Source organism: Microcaecilia unicolor, chromosome 1 (assembly GCF_901765095.1).
Source record: "Microcaecilia unicolor chromosome 1, aMicUni1.1, whole genome shotgun sequence".
In the NCBI taxonomy this organism is placed as follows: Eukaryota; Metazoa; Chordata; class Amphibia; order Gymnophiona; family Siphonopidae; genus Microcaecilia; species Microcaecilia unicolor.
In genome coordinates, this window is record NC_044031.1 from 641,158,745 (window position 1) to 641,182,979 (window position 24,235).

The window sequence follows — 24,235 nt, forward strand, 5'->3', positions numbered from 1 at the left end:
CAGACAACAAAGGCAGAAAATAAGTGCTTTATTTTGAATTTGTTAACTGGAATATGTTAGGTTTGGGAAATGTGCATTGCAAATAGCTTTGTATTAACTCACTTTGAGCTATTACAGAAAAGGTGTGTGCAAAATCCAAATAAATAAATATTAGGCCAAGTTTGACTTATTGGGGTTCTTTCAATTTTTGATCCTTTGCTCTGTATTTGATGAGGGTCTGTTTGTGATTTGGATATGACTGAAGTGTGGTATTCTGTCTGCATGTAGTTTCTGTATAGAGATCTGTAACATTGCCACTTGTTCTGTTTACCTGTAGTAGGCGTACTAGTGTTTTAGGGCACAGTATTGCCTATTTATAGGTAGGATTCTTGTTGTTTGAATCATAGGATTAGTGCTACTGTCATATGCATGTTTGCTACAAGTATGTTGAGCTAGGATTTTTTCAGGTTTTTGTATTATTTCATAACGTGTCCGGTGTTGGAGACATTTATGTTGGTATTGCTCAGATGACAAGAGATTCAGATTTTTTTTTATGGTGACTTCCATAGATAAATTTCCTAGTCCTGGTATGCATCTGTTCTTGGGGGGAGGTTGGAGTTTTGTGAATGCAGAGCATGTTTACATTTAACTCATAAGAACTGCTATACTCTGTCAGACCAAAGGTCTATGAGGGTCATGTATGCAGTGTGTCACTTAATAGGCCTTTTACAATACCTCTTACATTAAAAGAGAGCACATTACAGGCTAGCTAACTGTTGCAAGTGTTGCCGTCCAGATGTACATCTTAGGTGGTGAACCAGATTAAACAAAATAGTAGTTTTCCTGGAATTATAAGCTATTTGTGTCTTACTACTATTTATCATCACCTTATCCCTAATAGCTATCTCCATTACCTAGATCAAATAGTTTGACTCCCATTCACAGTTTACAGTTTATTAGATTTGTTGTACTGCTTTAGATAATTCAAATATCAAAGCAGTTTACAATACTCATTCATACCATACAAAAACTTAAACATGGCCACCGTCTGTACAGCTTAACTCTCCATCTAGAGAAGATGAGGTACTTTCTGTAGGTTCACCCTCCCCCCCCCCCCCCCCCCCCCCCCCGTTCAAGTTCAGGTTTTTGGACTCAAAATCACGTTCAATGTAATTCACTCGTATATAAAACTGTCTGCTGAATAAAGAAGTCTTCATTTACAGTTGTAAATCAAAAAATGTTTGCTACTTTTGCTAAGAAACAGCAGAAGCAGCTACTGTCTTCACTTACTTGTACCTGTACAGTATTTTCAAATGACTATGGTCCTCATTTTCAAAGTAACCTATGGTACTTTGTGTGTCTAAGTGCTTTGAAATAAGCCCCAGTGGAGGGGCATAATCGAACTGGGCGCCCATCTTTAGGGGCGCCCTGGCGAAGGGGCGGGGCATCCCGTATTATTGAGACAAGATGGGCGTCCATCTTTCGTTTCGCTAATACGGTCGGGGACGGCCAAATCTCAACATTTAGGTCGACCGAAATGTTGAGATCACTGACCTTAGAGATGGCCGACCTCGGTTTTCGCCTATATTGGAAACCGAGGACGGCCATCTCAAAAACGACCAAATCCAAGCCATTTGGTCATGGGAGGAGCCAGCATTTCTAGTGCACTGATCCCCTCTCACATGCCAGGACAGCAACCGGGCACCCTAGGGGGTACTGCAGTGGACTTCACAAATTGCTCCCAGGTGCATAGCTCCCTTACCTTGGGTGCTGAGCCCCCAAACCTCCCTAAAACCCACTACACAACATTACCATAGCCCTTAAAGGGTAATGGGGGGCACCTAGATGTGGGTACAGTGGGTTTCGGGTGGGTTTTGGAGGGCTCTCATTTACCACCACAAGTGTAACAGGTAGGGAGGGATGGGGCTGGGTCCGCCTGCCTGAAGTGCACTGCAGTACCCACTAAAAACTGCTCCAGGGACCTGCATACTGCTGTCATAGAGCTGGGTATGACACAAATGAAAAAAGCAACACTAGGCCTTCAGGAAAGAGTGATGGAGTGATGGAGCTGGGTATGACATTTGAGGCTGGCATAGAGGCTGGAAAAAATGATTTTTAATTTGTTTTTTGGGTGGGAGGGGGTTGGTGGCCACTGGGGGAGTAAGGGGAGGTGATCCCCGATTCCCTCCGGTGGTCATCTGGTCAGTTTGGGCACCTTTTCGAGGCTTGGTTATGAACAAAAAGGGACCAAGTAAAGTCGGCCAAATGCTTGTCAGGGACGCCCTTCTTTTTTCCATTATCGGCCGAGGACGGCCATCTCTTAACTACGCCCTGTCCCACCTTTGGTACACTGCCGACACGCCCCCTTGAACTTTGGTCATCCCCGTGACAGAAAGCAGTTGGGGCCACCCCAAATCGGCTTTCGATTAGGCCGATTTGGGCGGCCCTGATAGAAGGATGCCCATCTCCTGATTTGTCATCCTTTTCTTTCGAAAATGAGCCCGATAGTCACTTATCAGTTGTTGCTTTAGTAAAACTAGCAATGATATAAATTGGCAAACTTTGCCAGGACAGTTCCCATCATTCTGCTTTCACTTTTTCCATAATGACTATGATTCAGGACAGGCACAGAACTTTAAATATTAGTGGATGTAGCAGTGTTTGCCCTGCTGCCAACTTCGTTGTAACATGGTGTGCTTGTTCCTTCTTCAGGGCTGATTCAATTTGTAAATTGAGTAAAGTTGGCAGCCATTGCTCAAGAAACTGAGGGGCCCTTTTACAGAGCGGCATTAAGCCCAATGCAGGCTTACCACTCTTTTAGGACTGCCGCCGGTGGTAATCCTGCTCTGAGTGCGCGCACCATTTCTGGGGGAACCCCCCCCCCCCCCAGAAATGGCTTATGTGGAGGTAACCCGGCAGTAGTCGGGCATTGACACATGCTGCCATGTTACTGCCGGGTTAGCATGGGGGCCCTTATTGCCATCTCAATGGGTGGTGGTAAGGGCTCCCTGTCACACTGCCACACGGTAAGAGTTCTCTTATCACATGGTCATGTGTGCTGGGGGGCTTTTTTACCCGCTGCAGTAAAAAGGGCCCTGGCGTACAGGAAAAATGGGCCCCACTGCCAGCTCAGGGCTCTTTTTCCCGCAGCTTCGTAAAAAGGGCCCCTGAATCAGTTTAGAAAACCCTTTAGGAGGCCAAGTAACTTCAGGTTATTTATGCAGTCTCTATCACCCATATCTTTCATCACAGATTCAAAGGCTTGAGGAAACTTATGGTCAGTATTTTGCTGTCCTGCCACCTCGTCTATGAGCTGATCTTTGTCTCTTGCACCCCCCTCCCTTTTTTTTAAATAACATTTAAGAACAAGGCAAAAAAAAAAAAAATAGTAACAGGGGTGTGAATATTTTCACATTTCAACTTTATTTGATATACCACAAATAAATAAAATTATATTTATCTAAATGGTTTACATTAAATTTAGGGGCGCAGAGAAAGGGAAAGGACTGATTAGGAGGCCTGGGTTACAAAGAATGATGATAAGAGGTGCAAGTCTACCTAAGATACAAAGGGGAGGGGAGGGATTGCCTTAAGAGACAACAGACAGTGACAAATACAGACAAGCTACTGCCAGAAGGCCTATATCCAAAGTAAAAAAAAAAATATAAGCAAGCCCACTTAATATCACATTCAAAGGGCCGTTCAAATCATGTGACATTAAGGGGAGTTGACATTAACAGAAGTAGACATTTACAGTGCACAACAAGCAGAGAAGACAGAACCAGAGGTTGTTTTTCATATTTCAGCTTTTATTCAACTGAGCTGATACACTATATAGTGGTATAGAAATGTTAAATAGTAGTAGCAGTAGTAGTAGTAGTATACAGAACATGAAAGGGCAGTAACATTCAAATCAAATACGCTGATCTGCAGCGGAAAAAAAAATTATGTGTGTGAATACAAGCCACAGCACTGAAAACATCCTCCTGTACATCTGTGAAACTACCAATAAAAGCACCTACCATTTTGAAAGCAGTCTCAGACTGAGCAAGTTAACAGTGGTCGTTTTGCTAAAGGTTCACTTTAATTTACAACTGTTTGTGTGTTGCGCAATCACCTTGCAAGTTCTATGCAGATTACAGTATGATAAAGCCAGTCACTGGGAATAACTCATTTGAACCTACAATATACAAGACTTTTAGAGAATTACACTGCCAGATATTTCATAAAGAAATACATTTTCAGTGCTTTCCTAAATAATAAATAATTCATTATAACTCTAATTTGGAGAATTCCAAATGACCGGTGCTGGATACGTGAGATGAAGTAAAAATGGATTTATATCTCAACCCCTTCAGTATGGGAAAATATATCATACTGTCTCGAAAATATGAACAGATACAATGGAGGATGACCATAAAATATTTTTTAAACTATTATACATACCTGAAATAAATAAATAAATCAAACAAACAAATATGGGCTTCAATCAGCAGCCAATGCAAACGTAAGAAAAGGGAACTATCATGTAAATGTGTATGGTATATTAAACATTCTGCTATATTTTGAATAATTTGAACTTCAAGTAATCTTGTGGAAATACTTTTTAAAACAAATAGGAGGAAATATTTTTTCACTCAAAGAATAGTTAAGCTCTGGAACTCGCTGCCGGAGGATATGGTAACAGCGGTTATCATATCTGGATTTAAAAAAGGTTTAGACAAGTTCCTGGATGAAAAATCCATAGTTTGTTATTGAGATGGACATAGGAGAAGCCACTGCTTGTCCTAGGATTGGTAGCATGGAATGTTGCTACTAATTGGGTTTCTACCACGTACTTGTGACCTGGATTGGCCACTGTTGGAAGCAGGATACTGGGCTACATGGACCATTGGTCTGACCCAGTATGGTTATTCCAATGTTCTTTTTGGCTACCGGCATAAATACTATTACTAGATCTAATAAAAATAAACTGTGCACCACTAAACTGAAAACTGGCGATCTAGAGGATAGCGAATTCTTCTTAGTTTCTTCAATACAAAGAAGGATTTTTTTAACAAGTATATTGAGTTTCCAGTGTAAAAAGGTTGACCCTGAAAAGGGTGATGTCAGGGATCATGTGAGGGCCATGGCTTCATCAGTAGCCCTCTTGAGGTCAGCCTCTAATGAGATTTGGAAGGCGGTAACATGGTCTTCAGTCCACACATTCACATCTCACTACTGCCTTGAGCAGGATACTGACGTGACAGCTGGCTTGGTCAGACAGTACTGCAGAATTTGTTTGGTGTCTAGAATCCAACTCCACCCTCTTAGGCCCAGTTTTCTTCTGTTCCAGGCTGCACCTCCACAACTAGATTATATATAGTTTAAGGTTGATTGACTACAAGGCATCGACGCTTCGAGTCCTTATTATCCTAGCATTGTTGTTTTCAATGAACCCGATAGCTAGGGATACCCAGTTCTGAGAATACCAACAGACTGCTTGTCCTCGGAGAAAGCAAAGTTATTTACCTGTAGCAGGTACTCTCAGAGGACAGCAGGCCAAGTATTCTCACATACCCTCCCCTCTCACCTTCCCTATGAGTTGTATTCCTTCCGCTATATTATCCTACTAAGAAACCTGCTGCTAGAAATTTCTAACAGCTATATATGCTAGGCAGCATCTGCACCAGGCTCAATTGGATGACATCACCCAGATGTGAGAATACTCAGCTTGCTGTCCTCGGAGAACACCTACTAAAGGTGAGTACCTTCATTTTATTTGAATTTACAGCCATATTTTTGATTTTGGCTAAAAATAACTACATGTTTTTGTTGGAAGCCAAAAATTTGTGCTTTGTCTCTTTATTTCCCTCCTTCTCCCCTCTTGAATGCCTCTCTCACTTATTCATCCACCTGTAGGTCCCCCTGGGCCTATCTTATGATCTCTGGTGGTCTAGGGTTGTAGTAGGAACAGTCACTCCTACTAAGGTCAGCTTTGCTCGGGGGGGTACTCTTTCCTTTCATTTGTTTTTTTGCAATGTGGTTATTAGTAATGCAGTTATAATCTTGCATAGTACCAAATATGGTAAATAGAGTGCTCCAAATAAATGCTTTTGATACAGGAATTAAAATCTGTATATCTGGGGTGATAACTTCATCCCTAAGGAGGTTATGACGTCAGCTGTCACTTTGAGTGTGGTTCAAAGTCAGCCATTGTAAATGCACTGTAGCAGTTTCAGTTGTAATTAGCTGAGATCCATGGGTGTCGAGACTATTTTGCTTGGAGGTAAAATACAGTCTTTTATTATCTAAATTATCATATTAATTCTGGCATGGATGTAATTTGTGTTATTCTAAAGAATTTCCAGGCGCTGTTGGGTAGGAGGAAGATGCAGCACTTTTCACAAACTTGTGGCATGCAGAACCTAGTTTCTATCTGAGAGGAACATACAGCGATTCTTTTCACAAGTACTGCATAGCTTATATTGTTAGTAGGGAAATCATATTACAGTGAAATGATGTGTATATATTAGAAAATAAACTGAGAAGTGTATTGCTCTTGATTATAATTTTCAGAGCATATTTTTCAATTCATTTCATTTATTACTATTGTATACTGCCCTTATCCAGAGTGGTAAAAAACAAACATCTATATATATAAAACGCACCTCCAACGTTCTGAAGCCTTCACAAATCCCAACGTTCTATCTGCATGGTGGTGAAACCACAATTTGCCCATGACTGTTTGCCTCGCCCTCGCGTCAAACGTGATGACGTCGAGGGCGGAGCAAACACTCATGGGCAAATCGCATCACCCACCAAAATGTGACATCAAACAACCCACAGAGCACCCACCCCACCGGTGAAACAACCAAGCCACTCCGCAATGGCACATCAAACAAGCACCTATCCCCCCCCCCCCCACACACACATCACGCAAGCCCCTCCCCCGGCACATAACCTCCCCCCCCAGCAACATCAACCCCCCCACCACTAGCAGCAGCAAAGACTAAGGCTCTCTGGCCGCTGCTGCTTCTCCTGCTCAGCAGCAGCGCCACCCGTACAAAAACAAAAAAGCAAAACATGCGGAAATAGGAAGTTGCGTCAGCAGAGGGCGGGACAGATAGCGCGAGGGAAGGCCCGACGGTCCACATTTCTTTTACGTGCAGGGCAGGCGCGAGACGCTGTGCCTCGCCTCGGATTCCGATATTCTTTTTAAAGGTAGGGTGCGGGAGCTGGTCGGGGGAGGTGTCGATGCGCCGAGGGGGGGGAGCTGGCAGGTAGCACCCCCCCCGAGCCGACACCCGGGGCGGACCACCCCTCCCACCCCCCCTTGCTACGCCACTGGCTACAAGGCATACGCAGCGCTGTACACAACCCCAACTAACTGAATAATAATCACATCAGGAAATGCTAAGGAGTTAAGTTCCTAGATGAAATAAATAACTGCTTCATAGAGCAGTTGCTTCAGGAACTGACAAGTTTGGGGGGGGGGGGCTAATTTAGATTTAGTTCTTAGTGGACTACAGGACTTGGTGGGAGAGGTAATGGAGTGGAGTCCACTTGGCAATAATGATCATAACATGATCAAATTTGAGTTAATAACTGGAGTGAAGACACTAAGGAAATCTACCGTTATCAGCATTTAACTTTCAAAATGGCAACTATGATAAAATTAGGGAAACTGTATAAAAAAGTGAAAAGGAACCGCTGCAAAGATTAAGAGCTTAAACTAGGTGTGGCCATTGTTTAAAAACATCAACTTGGAAGCCCAGGCCAGAGGTTCAGCTTCCTTCCATCACTTTTTAATATGTGGAATACAATAGCCACAATGGTTAAAATTTAGATGAAAGAGAGCCTGAATGTAACTCACCTTGAGCTACTACTGAAAATGGTGTGAACAAAATCCAAATAAATAAAGAACATTAAAAAAAAATAGAACAATTACTGTTTTCTTCTATCAGATAGAAGAAAACAGTAAACAGCAAAAGCACTGGCAAGATAGATGAAAAGTACTGATAAGGAAGGCTAAAGGAGAATTTGAAAAGTTGCTTGCCATAGTAGCTTGCGGGAATGTAGGAATGTCTCTGGTATGGTCTTAAGAATTTCTTTATTGTTAGTTTATTTGGGTCCTTCCTCCTGAACCAATAGATTTTCTGCCTCGCCTCCCATTAGGATATTTTTCGCTTGTTTTAGATACTGCTTAAAGAAAATATAAAGAAATAATGCTACAAGATGCATCTGTAGAAATGTACTGTAATTTATGCCTTGTAAGGTCCAGCATGACCAGGTCTAAGGATCTGAAGTATTGAATAAAAATAGATGGCTTGTAAGTTCCCTTGGTGTGTTTGGCCAGCTGTGGGCAATCATGTGCTGGAGACATAAGCTATGCTGGATAGATAAGTCGTTAATAGCAAACAAGACAAAGGGACAGTCTGAAGAAATCTCTAGGGCAGTGATGGCGAACCTTTCAGAGACCGAGTGCCCAAACAGCAACCCAAAATCAAATTATTTATCGCAAAGTGCCAGTACTCATTATGGGCGGGGTCACCACATATGACTCCACCCCTATGATAGCCACACCCCTTACACCAGCCATGGCGCATATAAACAGACTAAAGAGAATCCACATATAGTGGAGAACTCAATAGATCCCACGGGTCGTGAAACAAAAAATAAAAAAGGTGGGAAAAAAAAAAAAAAGTCAGGCTATCCAAAGGATGGAACCAAATGTTTTTTTGTAAAAAAACAAAATGTATTAATCTTTAAACAAATAATGATATAATGATATAATAATAACACATTAAAATTGACTCGACACAACGTTGTGTTTCGGCCGAAAGGCCTACATCAGGAGTCTTATTAGTCAAATTGAGATTAAGTATGTTAATTCAAAAATAATCTCGTAACGCAGCTAAAAGATTCCAAAGATCTGCAAGTAAGATCTTAAAAATGGTCTTAAAAAAGACCGTTATGCAAATGGACCGTCTGGCGCGGTGATCTCAAAGGTACAACGTTGTGTCGAGTCAATTTTAATGTGTTATTATTATATCATTATATCATTATTTGTTTAAAGATTAATAAATTTTGTTTTTTTGCATATAAACAGACATCATTGAAAATATTATACTAGTATAGGAGAAAAAAATAACATAATTTTCTTCCATTATAAATCATTTCTGTAAGCTGTTACAGCTCCAGTATACCCAGTGCAAAATAAGATAGCAGATGTAAATTCTCAAATTCGATATATTCCAAACACTAAAATGAAAATAAAATGATTTTTCCTACCTTTGTTGTCTGGTGATTTTGTTTTTCTATCCATATTGGTTCTAGCCGCTGATTCTGCTGCTCTCTATCTGTTCTCTTAACTCCGTTTCCAGGGCTTCCTTTCCATTTATTTCTTTACTTTCCTCCTTTCTTCTTCATTTCTTGCCCTCCATCCATGTCCAGCAACCCTCCTCTCCCCTCCAGCCACAAATGTCCAGCCACCCTCCTCTCCCCCCTGCCCTCCCTCCCAGCACCCGGCAGCTCCCAGCACCTACCATCGGGCCTCCCTCCCACCCAGCACCCAACACCAGGCCTCCCTCCCACCCAGCACCCAACACCAGGCTTCCCTCCCTCCCAGCACCCAGCACCCACCATCGGGCCTCCCTCCCACCCAGCACCCAACACCAGGCCTCCCTCCCTCCCAGCACCCACCATCAGGCTTCCCTCCCTCCCAGCACCCAGCATCAGGCCTCCCTCCCTCCCAGCACTCAGCATCAGGCCTCCCTTCCACCCAGCCCCCAAGACCAGGCCTCCCTCCCACCCAGCACCCACCATCAGGCCTCCCTCCCACCCAGCACCCACCATCAGGCTTCCCTCCCTCCCAGCACCCAACACCAGGCCTCCCTCCCTCCCAGCACCCACCATCAGGCTTCCCTCCCAGCACTCAGCATCAGGCCTCCCTTCCACCCAGCCCCCAACACCAGGCCTCCCTCCCACCCAGCCTCCAACACCAGGCCTCCCTCCCTCCCAGCACCCACCATCAGGCTTCCCTCCCACCCAGCACCCAACATCAGGCCTCCCTCCCACCCAGCCCCCAACACCAGGCCTCCCTCCCACCCAGCACCCACCATCAGGCTTCCCTCCCACCCAGCACCCAACACCAGGCCTCCCTCCCTCCCTCCCAGCACCCACCATCAGGCTTCCCTCCCACCCAGCACCCAACATCAGGCCTCCCTCCCACCCAGCACCCACCATCAGGCTTCCCTCCCACCCAGCACCCAACATCAGGCCTCTCTCCCACCCAGCACCCACCATCAGGTCTCCCTCCCAGCAGCACACAGACAGCACCAGGCCGGCCTCCCGCCCTCCCTTCAACCCAACAAGCATCAGGCCGCCCGCCCGTCCTCCCTCCCTCCCAGTACCAGGAACCCCCCTCCTCCTAAAATTTAAAAAGCGTACCGTCCTCGGAGTCGGGGTTATAGGCGGGACCAGAGCTTGAGAGACAGGAAAGGCCGAAGGCGCATCGAGCGAAGAATACGCGCTTCGCTGCCGCTGCCGACGCACGTCGCCTTAACCCCGACTCCGAGGACAGTACGCTTTTTAATTTTTAGGAGGAGGGGGGTTCCTGGTGCTGGGAGGGAGGGAGGGAGGACGGCGGGCGGCCCGATGCTTGTTGGGTTGGAGGGAGGGCGGGAGGGAAGCCAAAGGAAGGGAGAGTGGGCGGACCAGCGACGGCGCGCATGCCAAGGGAGAGGGCTCTGCGTGCCCTCTCTGGCACGCGTGCCATAGGTTCGCCATCACTGCTCAAGGGTATTGTGTGTAAGAAGATGGAGCAATCTAGGTGGTTAGAATAGAATGAGCCAAGTATGCGAAATGACAGGAACATATGTTTATGCAAGAGGGGGAAGCAGAGGTGGTGGAGCAGGTGAGTGGAAAAGCACATCTTTCTGTCTCAAAGTTATGTTTGAAGTTGTTGAAATGAAAATACAACAAATACAAAGTAAAAGGATTAGTGAACATACCATGATGTTAAACAGGAGAACATATTTGTTTAATCAATGCATAATTAAGCACTGGAAGTCAATGCCAGAGGATGTGGTACAGAAAGTTCATATAGCTGTATTAACAAAAAAAAAAGTTAATAAACCATTATTAAACAAGGCTACCCATCTAAAGTAGTTCGTAGGGAGATGAAACGGGCCCGAATGGTTCCATGCTTCTGTCCCGGCTGAGACTGGGACGGCGTCTCATCTAACTTGTGTTTTGCCATATGCACACGTCTAAGAAGGTAGTGCACATTGTTAGAAAACATTGGACGATATTAACTATGCATGCCCAATTTCAACAAATGTCTATGTTTGCTTTTACCAGAAGTAGTAATCTAGGGGAGAAATTGTTCCCCCGTATCACTACTGAATGTGTGAATTCAAATGTAATCAATGCATATATTGCCAATATGCTATACAAACAGCAGAGGTGCATATTCCTCATACACATAATAGCTGGTTTAAATTGTATGGGAAGACAGATTGCAATTCATCACAGTGTGTCTATGGTGTGCGCTGCCCTTGTGGGTTATGGTACTTGGGCCAGACCATACATAAAATTAAACGAAGGATCGCACAATATTTGAGCAACCTACAATTGCAACGGGTGGAGGCTCCCTTGGTTGCACATTGGTTGGAAGCACGACATGAGGTGCATGAGTTAAGGTTTAGTGTCCTGCAACAGGTAGTGGCCCCGAGAGGTGGTAATATATCTTTAATGTTATTGCGCAGAGAACAGCGCATGATTTTCAATTGGAATACTGTGGCCCCTATGGGGCTTAACAGGGAAATTGATTGGATCAGCGTTTAGGGAGTGACGTATTTAAGGAGTGATTTCCCGAGGCACCTCATGTGCATGTGCGGGCGTTTGTCCGTTTGGAACCCCGCCATCTTCTATGGTGTGAGAGGCATCCCAGGCGATCCAGAGTGGCTGGTAAAGTTTGGTTGTTTGTATTTTTAGTAATTTGTGTTTTGTGATGTATGAGAATATGAGTGGTTAAAGGGTATTGTGTTATTTCATTGTTATGTTGTAGGTGGTGACCCCTGATGACGCTTTTGGTGGCGAAAGACAGACTGTGTAGGGTCTGATGGGCCAAACACATGCAGTTAATCATGATCATTATCTGGAAGGCATTATAGCAGAAGATGAAACTAAAGTAATACTGAGACATGGTATCAAGCAATTACGGTGGGAGAATTACATTGATGAACACAATTGTTGTTGACATCAGTGAAACTGTTGGAAGTGATTTACACAACCGGGGAGGATTGTGTCATCCAGGGGCATATCTGCGTGGGGCCACAGGGGCCTGGGCCCCCGCAGATTTCGCCCTGGACCCCCCTACCGCCGCCAACCCTCCCCCGCCATTGCTGTCGCCTACCTTCGCTGGCGGCAACCCCTGCCAGCCGAGGTCCGCTTCCTCCTGCCGCTGCCGGCTGCCTTTAAAAGAATTCCTTCAGCTGGCGGGGGACCCCCAACCCCCGCCAGCCAAGCCGAGGTCCTTTCAGACTCAGACTCAGAAGAAACTTTTGGCGCCAGCTTTGCAGACTGCAGTGGAAGAAATGAAAGGACCTCGGCTTGGCTGGCGGGGGTTGGGGGTACCCCGCCAGCTGAAGGAATTCTTTTAAAGGCAGCCGGCAGCGGCAGGAGGAAGTGGACCTGGGCTGGCGGAGGTTGGGGTCCCCCGCCAGCAAAGGTAGGCGACAGCAACGGCGGGGGGAGATTGGCAATGGCAGCGGCTGGGGGGAGGGGGATCGGCAATGGTGGCAATGGTGGCGGCAGCGGCGGCTGGGGGGGGCTATAATGTGCCCCCTCACTCTGGCCCTGGCCACCCTACCGCCGCAGTTCAGATACGCCCCTGGTGTCATCATATTGGAATGCTTAACAACAGGTCGAACCATAGGCGCCCGGTATAAGAGGCTTGGACAGGCTAAGCCTCCCCTGCTATGGTCTGAGAGGTTTAAATTGTTGATTTACCTCCATCCTCACAGCAGGAGCTGCAGTGAAAGCCCTCTCTAGCCTTGTGTAACCAATTGTAGAAATTGGTTTATGGTTTGTTTACCTTACTGCTGGGAGAGCAGGGGGAGGGGAGGTTGGCTGGGTTGCCAGGGAGATATTTAACGAGGATGACTTCCTGACCTGCACTGAGAACAGATAGCAGCAGAATCGGACAACCAGACAACAAAGGTAGAAAAGATCATTTTATTTTCATTATAGTGTTTAGAATATGTCCACTTTCAGAATCAGGTGCTCAACATTAAAAGTTTATATTTTCTTTATTTACTTATTTATGGCATTTTATCCCACATTAAACATGAATTAGGGTCTGCATTTTCCGTATGGGTGGTATATTGGTGTATTAGGTTCTGCCCAGTGTAATATTTATGGTACAGTAAGGTTCTGAGTGTGTTTTTGCACAAAGTTGTGCATAGTGTTTTGCAGTTGAGCGATTGTGCTTAGAATATGCTTTGAGCAACCACTTTATTCTTTGACATATGATACATATCTAATATCTAAATTTAATAAAAGGTATTAATTGTGACTTTTATTTTTATTTATTTTTTTTGTGTGTTATCAGACAATTATGGATTTAAGCTCCACCCCTGGCCCCACCCCTAACCCCGCCCCCTTTAGCCTCCCCAAAAAGTTGGCCCACCGACCGCCTATGGGTCCAACGGATGTATTAGGATTTGATGTGTATGTGAAAACATCTAAGGGACAGTCTGATCCAAGGACTTGGTCTCTGTATATATATATATATGTGTGAACACTGTCAAAAGAATTATTCAGCTTGCTGAATTGCCAACATGATGAAAGAATTTATGTAATTGTGCTGATTGGAGATATGTGATCTCCGTGTTTTTGCAATTTGTGCCATTCAGTATCTTAACAGTTTGAATTAAGGGGGTAAATGCAGAGATGTGTGTGGGTAATTGTTGATTGGATGCATGTGTTGTGTTGGGGGGAGTAGGAGTGGTGATAGTGGTATGTATGAGGTATGAGTGGTTTATGGGTGTAACAGAGTACTATTGTTAATGTATAATTTACAATAAATAAGAGATTGATCAATAGTTGTCAGAGATTTTGTATTTTAATATCCTTAGTGAGATATGGCCACCAAAACTGAACAAAATACTTGAAGTGAGGCCTCACTAATGACCTGTTCAGGGGCATTTCTTCTGGTAATGCCTTTTTTTCTATGCAGCCTAGCATCTTTCTGTCACACTGTTTTGCTGCCTTGAGATCATCAGACACTAATACCCAAGGTTCATCTCCTGGTCCGTGCATATCAGTCTCTCACCCTCTATCACATACAGCACCTTTGGATTTTTACTCCCCAAGTACATCACTCTTCACTTATATGCATTAAATTTTATCTGCAAAACATTAGACCTTTCTTCTAATTTTTGCAGATCACTTTTCACACTGTCCACTCCTTCTGTGGTGTACACCCTATTGCAAATCGTCAGTCATCTGCAAAAAGGCAAATTTCCATCCAAACTTTTGGCAATATACTCCCTGAGGCACTTCACTACTCACCTGTCTTTCCCCTAAGTAAATTCCATTTACCACCACTCAATGTCATCTGTCAGTTAACCAGTTTCTAATCCATTATACCACTTTGGGTCCTAACTTCAGCCCATTGAGTTTAATAATGAGCTTCCTATGAGGAACTGTGTCAATGGCTTCACTGAAATCCAAGTACTACATCTAATGTGTTCTTGATCCAGTTCTCTGGTCACCCAGTCAAATAAATCAATTGGATTCATTTGGCACAATTTTCCTTTGGTAAAAACCATGTTACCTTGGATCTTGTAACCTCTTGTAACCCGTTGAATTCTAAAAAGTTCACTATCCTTTCCTTCAGCAGTGCCTCCACTACTTTTCCAAGCACTGAAGTAAGGCTTACCAGCCTATAGTTACCCACTTCTCTATCATCATTCTTATGAAGAGGAACCACATCTGTTTCTCTCAAGTCCTGCAGAACTTTTCTTATATCTAAGGATTTATTAAACAAATTCTTAAAATGGCCTGCCAGAACCTCTCTAAACTCCCTCAATATCCTGAGAGAGAGAGAGAGAGAGAGAGAGAGAGAGAGAGAGAGAGAGAGAGAGAGAGAGAGAGAGAATGGCATTTGTATAGACAGTGCATGACATGTGAATGCATTATCCCATGAATATACTGTAGATATCTTGGGAATTGCAAAGTATGTGGTATTTACATTTGTTTTCTAGAGCAACAGAACACGTTGCTGTGGACAGAGTCTGGCTAATATCCAGATTTGTTAGAAGGATGTTGATGGTCAGCAGTGAATGAATGAGAAACAAAGTGGTTAAACTGAAGAAAGGAAGAAGAGAGGGAGAAAATGAAAGAGGAGAGAGAGAGGAAAAGAGAGAGGAAGACTGTGTTTGGTACTTACTTTCAGAGATTCAGGAAAGCTTTTCATCAGAATCTTCTCCAGAGCAGCCAATTTCTGAGAACAATGTAAGAGCATCATACTGGGAATGAACAGGATCAGTGAACCTGGAGGAAGCGGAAGGTATTCAGAGAGGGAGAGAAAGACAAATTATATAAGAAAGCAATGTAATTAGTTAAAGTAATTCTTACAGTGTAATTCAGAGAGTTTGCCAACTAGATGAAAGGATGACTTTATCAATGCTCTGTGAAAAAGTGTTAGATATTCAAAGTGATTTAAAAAGCCAGGAGAGGCTCCTGACCCTTGAAATGGCTTGTGTGGAGCTATCCTGGGATATTCAGCAGCACTGTCTGCTTAAGTGTCTCCTCTAACTGCCCATGCCAAAACCAGCTAGTTTGTGAGCAGTCTGGGTGCAGAGTTAGAGTGGAGTGGAAGCTTGGCCAGTTAGTGGCAATTTTCAGTCCATCAACTGGTTGAGTAACTGCATAAAGTTAGGAATGTGGGGAGTTAACTGAGCACTGGTCTGAATATCAGCCAGTACCCAGTTAACTTCAGGGTCCCAGCCTGAAGTGTTGCCAACCCCCACTCCCTCCAGTTCTCCCTCTCTTTCACCCCCCCTGGAAGCACATCATATCCCCACAATTCCAATCTCCCTCCCTCTCATCCCCTCCCACCTAGAAATCAAGACCCCCCCCCTCCCCATCTGATCCCTCTCCCTCCCACTGACCCAAATGCACATAGCACCCCTTCAAATCCCCCTTCCTCTCTTCCACCCAGCCCCACCCCCACCTCATGAAATTCTTAGGGAACAAGGAAAGCAGCAGACCTTTTCTAAGGGCATTGATTAATAAGTGCCACAAAATAGCAGGATATTTCCACTGGAATTTGAAATGTGGATAATCAACAGAATTAAACTCAGAAAGCTGCAGAGGGACCTGTGTACCAGGTCATTCAAGGTGTTAGCAACAGATGGAATTTCACTTATCTGATACTGGAAGAAAACTAGTGATTACAGTGGAGCAAAGGACACAGAGGCAGACGGGCAATGGGGAAACCACAGGGAGAAAAAGTAGACATACAGGTGCCCTGTCAACTACCATTTCATCCTCTCACCTTTATCCACCAGTCTACAATGGGCACCACAGACCATCTTTATTCACACAGGCTATAGCTACAGTAATAAGTGGCAGAGACAAACATCAGTCTGTGGCATACGAGACCCCTACATACTTTTCTGTGAGAGCTTTAAGCCATGGTCATAGACTTGTTGACATAATGCAGCTCTACAGATAGGTTACAGCAAACACATTCCAAAGGTCTTAAGCTTTCCCAGAAAAATGAAAAAAAAAAAAAAACCTGTTTATATCTACTCTGCTAATATTGTGATTTGCTTGCTGGTTTGATATCTGTTTAATCTGAAAACTAGATATAATTACCAAAAGAATTAGATCTTTTTTGTTTGCTTCCTAAAAGTGTGCTGAGCCCTCCCCCCATCTGGCTTTGTAACAGACAATTTGTAGGCTCAGGTGTGGCTGATAGCTCTGTTGAAGGAGGTGCATTTTTTTTAACCCACATGGTCTTTTCTTGACTCCTGCCTAAAGGACACTCACAAGATAAGAATTGCTCTGGCTTTAATTTTGCATTTATATCTTTATATCTTTCTAAAAAAAAAACCTGTTATCTACTCTGCTAAAATTGTGATTTGCTTGTCCCAATCCTTAGAGCTGTGGACTTGGACATTTCTTCTGGTACATTTAAATGCAGCTCTACAGATAGGTTACAGCAAAACACATTCCAAAGGTCTTAAGCTTAAGCCCACCCACCCTACCCCACAACCCAGCCACCCCAAGACTGACACTTCATAAATAACTTTCCCAGATACACTACTTATCACAAATTAACTCCACCCAAATTACAACTGTCTCTGAAAAGAAAACCCCTCATTATCACAGGAATCCCCAGACTTCTACTCACCAGCTAAGGAATACTGCTCTAGATAATGAGGACCTCTGTTAACATATCCATAGGCTGCTATTCTCACTATATATCACATAGGATACCATTATACCTTCTCTTCCTTAAACTTGTTCATCAAGCTTCTCTCGCTGTTGGCAGTACCATATTGGCAGGATAATCAAAAAATCATTGTTAATCAACTATACCCATAGATCTACTATCTTTCCTTTCCTGCCTAGCTCTTATAGAGAATAGACTTTATAACTGCTTCTGGTCCTGTAGCATTCTAACTTTGAGGAAAGGCTCTACCAGTCCTAGTTATATTATAGTGCAATTTGAAAGTTAAATCAATTGAAAATTCTTGATCAGACTGTAACAGTTCTGGTCATACCTAGAGAACTTTTTAACACAGCACTTGGCTGACTCAATGGGAGTAATAATCCCACCCACCCAGGGTTTTCCAGTCATATATAAAGCGAAAACTCGTTGGCTTTACTCCTCGGTCACACACAGGCAGTCTTCCAGACTAGTAACTCTATCATAGTACACCTGTTCATACCCATCAGGATCAACCAATCAGGATGACTTTTATTCTCTGTAATAATTGTGATGCTTTTGTTTCAAGACCAATCATCTGGAGACTTAAGGCTTGTCCTATCTGTCTACAGCTCACTAGATTAAAACACGAGCTCAGTAAAGTAAAACAGGAACTAGATTCACTTAAAGCAACATCTAGGACCGCACAATAACATACTGCACAGAATCATACCAAATTATCACCACTACCACAAAGGATAAAACCACCTAAGAATAGATGGATCACGGTAGGTTCAGGCAGACTTCGTTATGTGACAAGAAAGCATCCGCCCTCACAAGTGTTGCCCCTACAAAATTCTTTTGCTCCATTACAGCACCGTGATGTTCTTGAAAACAGAACGGAAGCCGAAGAAAAAGCAATGAAAGTGGAACAAAAAGATATGAAGTTACCCAAAGAGAAAAGAAACCCCCAAATCACTAATGTTGAAACGCATACCAGGAAATGTAGATGGAAAGCGATGACCACAAATGCTCGCAGTCTAAGCAATAAAGTTCATGACCTTCAGGCCCTGATGTTGGAGGCAGACTTGGATGTTGTTGCAATCACGGAGACGTGGCTCAATGGTTCCCATGAATAGGATGCAAACATACCAGGCTACAGTCTATTTAGGAAGGGTAGAGAGGGTCATAAAGGTGGAGGAGTAGCTCTGTATGTGAGGAATGATATCACGGCGACTGAAATGACAGGGACCTGGGGAAAGGAAGAAGCGATATGGATCACCTTAAAAAGAGAGGATAGAACCTCTGTCCATATGAGTGTTGTCTACAGACCCCCAACACAATTAGAGGAACTAGATAAAGATCTGATCGCAGATATTCAAAAATTGGGAAAGAAGAAAGAGGTTCTGTTGATGGGAGATTTCAATCTGCCGGATGTAGACTGGAAGGTTCCTTCTGCGGAATTGGAAAGAAGTAGACAGATAGTGGATGCTTTTCAAAGTGTTCTGCTCAGACAAATGGTGACGGAACCCACGAGGTAGGGAGTGACGCTGGATCTGGTGCTCACAAATGGGGATAGTGTGTCAAATGTCCAAGTGGGTGCCCACTTGGGCGGCAGTGACCATCAAACGGTTTGGTTCAATATGACAGCTAAAGTGGAGGGCGGCCGCTCAAAACTCAAAGTCTTAGATTTCAAGCGTGCTGATTTTAGTAAAATGGGGGAATACCTGAGGAAGGAGCTGATGGGCTGGGAGAACGAACATAAAGTGGAAGGACAGTGGTCCAGGCTAAAAGAAGCTATAAATAGAGCCACAAGCATTTATGTAAGGAGAGTAAATAAAAGCAAGAGAAAAAGGAAACCGATATGGTTCTCCAAGCAAGTGGCCAAGAAAATAAAGGCTAAAGAGTTGGCGTTCCTGAAATACACAAAAACTCAAGAAGCCGAACACGGAGAGGAATACCGGAGGAAACTGAAAGAAGCCAAGCGAGAGATATGTCTGGCGAAAGCGCAAGCGGAAGAAAAAAATGGCTAGAAATGTAAGGAGGGGTGACAAAAATTTCTTCAGGTATATTAGTGAAAGAAGGAAGACAAATAAGGGAATTGTGAGACTGAAAGACGCTGCGAGCCGCTATGTGGATAATGATGAAGAAAAAGCAAATTTGCTAAATAGATACTTTTGTCCTGTTTTCACAGAAGAAAATCCTGGAGAAGGACCGTGATGGACTGGCAAAAGTACAAATGAAAATGGAGTAGATATAGCACCGTTCACGGAAGAGAGTGTGTATAAACAACTTGAAAAGCTAAAGGTGGACAATGCCGTGGGACCTGACGGGATCCACCCCAGGATATTAAGGGAGCTCAGAGAGGTTCTGGTGGGTCCTCTTAAAGATTTGTTTAATAAATCATTGGAAACAGGAGAGGTTCCGTGGAATTGGAGAACGGCGGATGTGGTCCCTCTTCACAAAAGTGGTGATAGGGAAGAAGCTGGAAACTACAGGCCGGTAAGTCTCACTTCAATTATTGCAAAAGTAATGGAAGTGATGCTGAAGGAAAGGATAGTGAATTTCCTGGAACACAATAAGTTGCAAGGTCCAAGACAACATGGTTTTACCAAAGGGAAATCGTGCCAAATGAATCTCATTGAATTCTTTGACTGGGTGACTGGAGAATTAAATCAGGGATGTGCTATAGACGTAATCTACCTAGATTTCAGTAAAGCTTTTGACACGGTTCCCCACAGGAGGCTCTTGAACAAACTGGATGGGCTGAAGATAGTACCCGAAGTGGTGAACTGGATTAGGAACTGGTTGATGGACAGACGCCAGAGGGTGGTGGTGGTAAATGGAATTCGTTCGGAGGAGGGAAAGGGAGTAGTGGAGTGCCTCAGGGATCGGTGCTGGGACCAATTCTGTTCAATATATTTGTGAGTGACATTGCTGAAGGGTTAGAAGGTAAAGTTTGTCTTTTTGCGCATGATACTAAGATTTGTAACAGAGTGGACACCCGGGAGGGAGTGGAAAACATGAAAAAGGATCTGCGGAAGCTAGAAGAATGGTCTAAGGTTTGGCAATTAAAATTCAATGCGAAGAAATGCAAAGTGATGCACTTATGGAGTAGAAATCCACGGGGGACGCATGTGTTAGGCGGTGAGAGTCTGATAGGTACTGACGGGGAGAGGGATCTTGGGGTGATAGTATCTGAGGATCTGAAGGCAACGAAACAGTGTGACAAGGCGGTGGCCCTAAGTAGAAGGTTGCTAGGCTGTATAGAGAGGGGAGTGACCAGCAAAAGAAAAGAGGTTTTAATGCCCCTGTATAAGTCGTTGGTGAGGCCCCACCTGGAGTATTGTGTTCAATTCTGGAGGCCGTATCTCGCTAAGGATGTAAAAAGAATTGAAGCGGTGCAAAGAAAAGCTACGAGAATGGTATGGGATTTGCATTACAAGACGTATGAGAGACTTGTGGACCTGAACATGTATACCCTGGAGGAAAGGAGAAACGGGTGATATGATACAGACGTTCAAATATCTGAAAGGTATTAATCCGCAAACGAACCTTTTCCGGAGATGGGAAGGCGGTAGAACTAGAGGGCATGAAATGAGATTGAAGGGGGCAGACTCAAGAAAAATGTCAGGAAGTATTTTTTCAGAGAGAGTGTGGTGGATGCTTGGAATGCTCTCCTGCGGGAGGTGGTGGAGATGAAAATGGTAACGGAATTCAAAGATGCATGGGATAAACATAAAGGAATCCTGTTCCAAGGGAATGGATCCTCAGAAGCTTAGCCGAGATTGGGTGGTGGGAGGCGGGGATAGTGCTGGGCAGACTTATATGGTCTGTGCCAGAGCCGGTGATTGGGAGGCAGGGATAGTATAAGGTCTGTGCCCTGAAAATGACAGATACAAATCAAGGTAAGGTATACACAAAAAGTAGCACATATAAATTTATCTTGTTGGGCAGACTAGATGGACCGTGCAGGTCTTTTTCTGCCGTCATCTACTATATTACTATCCAGCTTATTTTCGAAAGTGATCGCCAGCAATCTTCCGACATAAATCGGGAGATGGCCGGCGATCTCAGAAAAGCGGCGAAATCGGTATAATCGAAAGTTGCTTTTTTGACAGCATCGCCGCTTTCCCGTCACCTCGCCGGGGAAAGTTCAAAGGGGCGTGTCACCGGCGAAGCGAAGGAGGGACATGGGCGGGCATGGGCGTGGCTACCAGATGGCCGGCTTTTGCGGATAATGGAAAAAAAAAGCGGCGTTAAGCAGTATTTTGCCGGGTTTACTTGGTCCTTTTATTTTCACGACCAAGCCTCAAAAAGGTGCCCCAACTGACCACTGGAGGGAATGGGGGATGACCTCCCTGTACTCCCCCAGTGGTCACCAACCCCCTCCCACACGAAAAAAATAAAAATAAAGCACTTTTTTGCCAGCCTGTATGCCAGCCTCAAATGTCATACCCAGGTCCCTGACAGCAGTATGCAAGTCCCTGGAGCAGTTTTTAATGGGTGCAGTGCACTTCAGGCAGGCAGACCCAGGTCCATCCCCCCCTACCTGTTACACTTGTGGTGCTAAGTGTTGAGCCCTCCAACCCCCCCCCCCCAAACCCACTGTACCCACATGTAAGTGCCCCCCTTCACCCATACGGGCTATGGTAATGGAGTACAGGTATGGGGAGTGGGTTTGGGGAGGATTTGGGGGGCTCAGCACCCAAGGTAAGGGAGCTATGCACCTGGGAGCTTTGTTTGTATTTTTTTAAACATTTGTAAAAGTGTCCCCTAGGGTGCCCTGGCATGTGAGGGGGACCAGTGCACTAAAAATGCTGGCTCCTCCCACGACCAAATGCCTTGGATTTCGCCGGGTTTGAGATGACCGGCATTTTTTTCCATTATTGCTGAAAAACAAAACCGGCCATCTCAAACCCGGCGAACTCTGGCATTTGGCCGGGCTATACCGTATTATCAAAAAAAAGATGGCCGGCCATTTTTTTCAATAATACGGTTCTGGCCAGCTGTTGCGCCGCCGCCAAAATAGATCGCCGGCGATCTATTTCGCCGGCGACGTTCGATTATGCCCCTCTATGTATAACAAGGTATATAATTCCACAATGTGGCCAGAGCTGGCAAAGGTCACCCAAGATTTCTGTCCTGACCTCCTGCTAGCATCCCCGGTGAATGGATATTTTGAATGGTAGAAGATATCATTTATGCTTATTAAAAATTTGCTAAACTGCTCTTCCTGTGACATGTGAAAGTGATTTACATATTATAGCAAATAAAACAAAAAAGCACGTAGAGAACATACTAAGAGTAGGAAGAAAATTTGGTGTGTTGCTCACCAGGATAGCTATCTGCTCAGGTAACTCCCCCCACTAAACCAATGTAGAAAATATGTTTTTAAACCTATATAAACACTTTTAGAACTGGTTTTATCTCTCAGATGCTAAGGTACCATCAAGCTATGCTTTTGCCGCTGTAGGAATCACAAGATGATTTTGATCCTGCTAATGAAGATAGGTCGTATGGTATAAATATGTCAAATAAATCGGTAATATGGTTTGAAATGCTTTATGTGATATACTTATTTTAAATCTTATACAGTATTAAGTTATTGGAAGCCAATGATATTGTTTGAGCAAAGAGGTAAAATTTATATGAGTAATTAAGGTTACCATACTTTACAATATTTGGATATTTATTTATTTATTAGGATTTATTAATGCTAACGAAAGGAAACATTAAGATTATTGTATAATGAATTACAGTAGTCAAGCCAGTTCTTCAAAGCAGCATAAAATAAATAGAGCAGACATCAAGAAACGATTAACACTGAGCATGCACAGAGTGCCGGTATCAGTGGCTGAAGTATGCCGCCACCTTCCTCGCTGCTCAGGGACAATGGAGCTCAGGGCTTGGATAGCGGACCTCTTCAGCTGGTGAGGCTTTGGCAGCCAACCACAGTTTTGGAGATTGTTTATGCATGTAGCTCTCCTGTTAGTTCGCTTTGGCACACAGTTTGGGAATTGCTGCTGTAGTGGGTTGGGGAGAGGTGAGAATTTCTAGTGTGAAGGAGGGGGCAAGAAGATGGAAAGGAATTCTGGAAGGAGGGGAAGAAAGATGGTGTGAAAGATCTGCTGGAGATTGAGAATCAGTATAAAGAGACAGGAACGTGGAACAACAGAAAAAATGTGGAAACGAGACTAGGGAGAAGTTGAAAGAGGAAAAGTAGGAAGCTAGGTAGAGGGTAAAAGCAAGGACAAAGGGCCTAGGTAGTAGAGGGAGATGACTTACAGGTAAGGCATTGGGGCTGGTTAGAGAATGAGAATCAGAGGAGGGTAGATGAGGACTTGGGAAGTGGTGAATACAGAGGATGGAAGTGGGAGCCCAGGGAGGGAAGGAGTGAAAAAGGGAAAATAGGCTGGGAAAGGAAAGCGAGAAAGAGAAAGGAAGAGGACAATGTGAAGAGGGGCATTAGTGCATGGCCAAAAATGAAACAAATATTTTAAAAAGGCTATTTTACAGCCGTTGCTAGATATGGGCTTAGCGCGCAGGAATGTCCTCGTAACAGATTGCTAAGCCCATTTATTAGTGCAGCTTAATAAAAGGTCCTCTAAATGTTTAGAGATTGGGATGCCTCAGCTTTGGGAAAATGCTTCTTTTCTATTTTTGCATTTTACAGAGTACATAAGAACATAAGAACATAAGAGTAGCAATACTGAGTCAGACCAATGGTCCATCTACCACAGTATCCTGTTTTCCAAACAGTGGCCAAGTCAGGTCACAAGTACCTGGCAGAAACCCAATTAGCAGCAACATTCCATGCTATCAATC

At 44.1% G+C, this 24,235-nt stretch overlaps 1 protein-coding gene across 5 annotated transcripts in view; it reads right to left on the reverse strand.

Moving 5' to 3' along the window:
- LOC115482199 (glycine N-acyltransferase-like) overlaps positions 1 to 24,235 on the reverse strand; it is a 62,490-nt gene that overhangs the window by 28,984 nt on the left and 9,271 nt on the right. For all 5 annotated transcript variants that reach the window (XM_030221832.1, XM_030221839.1, XM_030221823.1 and 2 more), the window contains one exon: positions 15,419 to 15,522. In XM_030221832.1, coding sequence (XP_030077692.1) covers positions 15,419 to 15,496 — 78 coding nt within the window. In that variant the 5' untranslated portion in view covers positions 15,497 to 15,522. The remainder of the gene's footprint in view (positions 1 to 15,418; positions 15,523 to 24,235) is intronic.